General features: G+C 49.0%; 1 protein-coding gene across 1 annotated transcript; it reads right to left on the bottom strand.

The window, feature by feature from the left end:
- Nucleotides 1–1,091: 1,091 nt before the first annotated feature.
- On the bottom strand, nt 1,092–2,950 carry LOC125548451 (D-inositol 3-phosphate glycosyltransferase 2). Its single transcript, XM_048712041.1, has one exon. The coding sequence runs from the start codon at nt 2,829–2,831 to the stop codon at nt 1,341–1,343; it is 1,491 nt and encodes a 496-aa protein (XP_048567998.1). The 5' UTR covers nt 2,832–2,950; the 3' UTR covers nt 1,092–1,340.
- Nucleotides 2,951–4,380: the final 1,430 nt, after the last annotated feature.

Genomic DNA, 4,380 nt, shown 5'->3' with positions numbered 1-4,380 from the left:
CCTCTCCATGCCCACGCCCGTGGTACACTGCGTCGGTCGTGCCCGCCGCTGCCGTCACGCTCGCCGCAACCACCGCACCACTGTGCCCCGCGCGACACACACCCTGGCCGCGCGCCACACTCCCGCTGGCTGTGCTCGCCCCGTCTGCTGCCGCCTATCCCTTCGCTCGCCCCGCTGTCGCGCCCCTGCCTCGCGCCGCCTCCAGTCGTGGCCATCTTCTGCCAGCCGCCCCCTCAGCCACGCCGGCCGCATCTCTGCCCTCCACCGTCGGCCGCTCGCCTCGCCTGCTGCATGCTGCTTCCTGCTGCTATGCGCTGCTCTACCGATGGTATGCTGCCGCGCCATGCCCTCGACACTGCCGTGGACAAATGTGGCGGAGGGATTGTTAATGAAGTACGAGAAGGAGGTGGCGGAGAAGGTGTGGAGAGGCAGGAGGTCTGGGGTGGTGTCACCTGGCTGTAGTGGAGGTGTTTATGCGAGAAGGAGCCGGAGTGGAAGGAGAGGTCACAATTGGAAAGAGTCGCAAAAAAAAATCATAACCCGGAGATCTCATTCCAAAAAAAAATGCTAATATCGATGGATGGGTGATTTCCTTCAATAGGTGGAAAAGATAGGAAATATTGGTTGTTATCAAGGAAAGGTAAAAATTTAGAAAAGTTAGGATTTTTGAATTGATTTCTATGCAAATGGGGTTTTATTGTTTGGTAATGTGATATCAGTACGTGCCCGTTTGTGACGTGTCTGTTATTTGTTTTCTAAAACAAATTTCACTAATAAGAGAAATCGATTGATTTAGATAAGTTAGGAAAGTTAGATTAAAATGTATTATTTGTTTCCTGAAAATCTGTTATTTGTTTCCTAAGACAAATTGAACCAATAAAAAAATCGATTGATTTGCATAATTTAAGAAAGTTAGATCCGTGATTTGTTATACGTTAGAAAAGTTCTGATTGTAATAAAGAGTGGAGAGAAAAATAAACCGATGGACCAGGATGGGAGGAGGTGGTGGGAGGAGAGACGAAAAAATCCAGCGAAAATAAACCGCGAAGACTATTCACCAACTCGTCCATTAAGAGTAGAGATATATAATACTATGCATTAGGAATATAGTATTACACACTAGTATCATATAATACCAACCATTACAAGCAGCATAAAGTTGTTATGCTATGAATAAGGTGTCGCTCATTCTCTAAAACAATTTAGACCCGTTTAGTATCATAGCTGGCAGTTCATGTGGGAAGCAGGAGAGAGAAAAAGAAAATACTAAATAACATACTGTATTTATGATTATTAGTGTGCCATAAATCACTAAGCAAGTGCACATGCTGGTGAGAAAACTAATCAAACTCAGAAGGGTACGCACAGAAGGTCTCGTTCTTGACACAAAGGAAGAGCCTCTCGTACGCTAGTGCCATCTTGGTGGCCGCGAACATGGACCTGGCGTACTCCCTGCACGCCCGGCCGCGCTCCGCGGCGCGCCGGGCGCCATCCTGCACCACCGCCTCCAGACTCTCGAGCAGCGACTCCACGTTGGGCGCGAACATGTGGCCGAACTCCTCGTCCACCACGATGCTTCCCTTGATGCTCGGGAACCGCGTGGCCACCACCGGCTTGCCGCATTGCATCGCCTCCATGAGCGTCAGGTCCAGGCCCTGCGGCCGCAGCGTCGGGTCCACGAACACGTCCAGCGCGTTGTAGAACGCCCTGAGCTTCCCGGGCGGCACCGCGCCAAGCACCTTGGCGTTGCGTCCCAGGTCCATGTACCTCGACTCCCACGGCCCCTTGCCGGCGACGAGGAGGTACACGTTCGGGTGGCGGAGGGCGAGCTTGGAGAAGGCCTCGTAGAGCAGCGGGTGGCCCTTGTCCTTGACGAGCCTCCCGGAGACGCCGAGCACGAGGTCGGCGCTCTTGGGGAGCCCGATCTCTTCCCGGAAGGCGCGGCCGAGCTCCGTGTCCGGAGTGAACTGCGCCTCGTCCACACCGTTCAGGATTACGTGCACGCGGCGGCCGGGGATCTGGTACACGTCGCGGAGCATCTCCCCGGTGGAGTCGCTGATGGCCACCTGGTGCGCGTAGCTCCGGAAGAAGCGCACCTCGGACAGCACCCGGTGCACCGACTGCGACAGGCTCTGGTTGAACGCCGGCGACATGGGCTCGTCCTCGCCGCGGGCGAGGTCCTGGTAGATGCCCGAGTGCAGCGCCTCCAGGGAGATTCCGTGCCACGACACCACCAGGTTGGGCACGCCGCGCGCGTACCGGTGGAACACCGCCACGCTCTCGGAGTGGATGACGTCGAATGGATCGTTGTCGCCCTCAGCCTCGTACAGCTTCCACGCCTCGTCGCACCGCCACTGGCCGGGGGTGCCGTCAAGGAAATGCAGCTGAGGACCATCGGCGGAGGGCGAGGGCGCGGCCTCGGTATGCGGTGGAGGCGAGGTGAACACGTGGACGCGGTGGCCCCGCGCGGCGAGCGCCGTGTGCAGCGTGTGCGCGTGCCGCTCCATGCCGCCGGGGGCCGTGGCCACGGGCCACTTCCGCGAGAACACGGCGATCTTGAGCTTGGCGAGGGGCGGCTTCGACGACATGAACGGCAGGTGGTTCCACGAGAACTCGATGTCGCGAAGGTCTCCGGCGAAGCCGCTGACGCTCGAGGATGAACGCCTGGCGGTCGTGAGGCTGCTGAAGGGCGGGGAGCACGCGGAACGGTGGATGAGGAGGTAGAGGAAGGGGACTAGGAGGAGGAGGGAGAGGAGGGCAGGGGAGAGAGAGAGCATGGGGTGGGAGGGGCACCTCGGCTTCCTCGGCCTCTGCAGGGACGTTGGTGCCATCACGTCATGCACTAGCTCTACTGCTCGAGCTAGCTAGACAGTCAGTCATGCATGCATGAAGGCTGCATACAAAGGAAGATGGAAACAAGGGAGAAGGGAAATACAGCAGTTTATGAGATGTTGTGGAAGGAGGGAGAGTGGAGTTGAAGTGCGTTGTAAGGTGTTGACATTGGGGTGCGAACTTCATGCTTGCTTTCCATGCCTGAAGTTACTTAGGAAGATGGCCATGGGGGATGTGATCATCGTGCAATGTGAATTCCCCTAGTTTCAGATTTTTATTTTCAATTATGGCACAGGATTTTTTTTAGCAAAATTAACGCACAAATATTTAGATTTTTTGGGGGCAAATGGGGAGAGGAAAAATTAAATGGCGAACAGTTGCCAGATTGCAAGAGGTACCAACGTATCCCGATCCGTCCGATGCGAATCACTGGAATCGAGCGAGGCGAGCGCTTCTGCCGCCATATCTCGCCTATAGCGAGAGTACCTTCTGTCCCGCCTACAGTATTTGGCCGGCCCGTTCTAGCGATCGAGGCGCTCGCTCGTTCGCTGCTAGCGCTTTACTTCTCTGTTTTTGTTTTTGTTTCTTCACACGTTTCTTCACTTTTTCTCTTTTTTTCTTCGTTTTATTCCAGGTTTTTACTGGGGTTTTTTTCTTCAGTTTTTTGTTTCTTCTCAGTTTTCTCCGGTTTTTCCTGTTTTCTGCGTTTTCTTTTCTTTTTTGCACTTCTCAGGTTTTCTTGTTTTATTTTATTTTTTGTTTTTTCATTGGTTTCCTTTTCTTTTTTTCCCAGGTTTTGTTTTCCTTTTTTTAGTTATGCTTCTGTTTTTTTGTTTTTCCTTGGTTTTCTTCATTTTCTTTATGTTTCTTTCTCAGTTTTCATATTTCTTCAGCACATGTATATTTTTTTCAGTGCTCAATTGTACACGTGATTTTTTATACACGTTGCACATTTCTCAAATACATGATGTACATTTTCTTAAAAACAAGTTACGAACACTTTTTCGGATACATGGTCAACAGTTTTTCAAATACACGCTGAACATTTTTTTTATGATAATGAACATTTTCTAAAATTGCATATACAAGATTACTATTTGTTCAAACATATGTTTTTGATGTCTAATTTTTCTATAAACATTTATACATTTTTCGTATACATCATAAACATTTTATACACATCTAATATTTTCCAAATACATGATAAACATTTTTTTCATACACATTGTACACTTTTTTTGTATACATGCAAAATATTTTTCTAGACACATTTTACATTTTTCAAATGGCTGATTAACATTTTTCAAATACCCGATCAACATGTTTTCAAATGATTGATTAACATTTTTAAATACATGATCAACTTTTTCATACACATTGTATATTTTTTGTATACATGAGATTTTTTTACACATTTTACATTTTACAAATGCTTGATTAACATTTTTCAAAATACTATTTCAACATTTTTTCTAATGCTTGATTAACATTTTTAAAATAAAGATCAACTTTTCTCATACACATTGTATTTTTTCGTATACATTTTTC

This window comes from Triticum urartu, chromosome 3 (assembly GCF_003073215.2).
Source record: "Triticum urartu cultivar G1812 chromosome 3, Tu2.1, whole genome shotgun sequence".
NCBI lineage: Eukaryota > Viridiplantae > Streptophyta > Magnoliopsida > Poales > Poaceae > Triticum > Triticum urartu.
The sequence above is the reverse complement of the archived record's forward strand: the minus strand, read 5'-3'. Positions and strand labels throughout refer to the sequence as shown.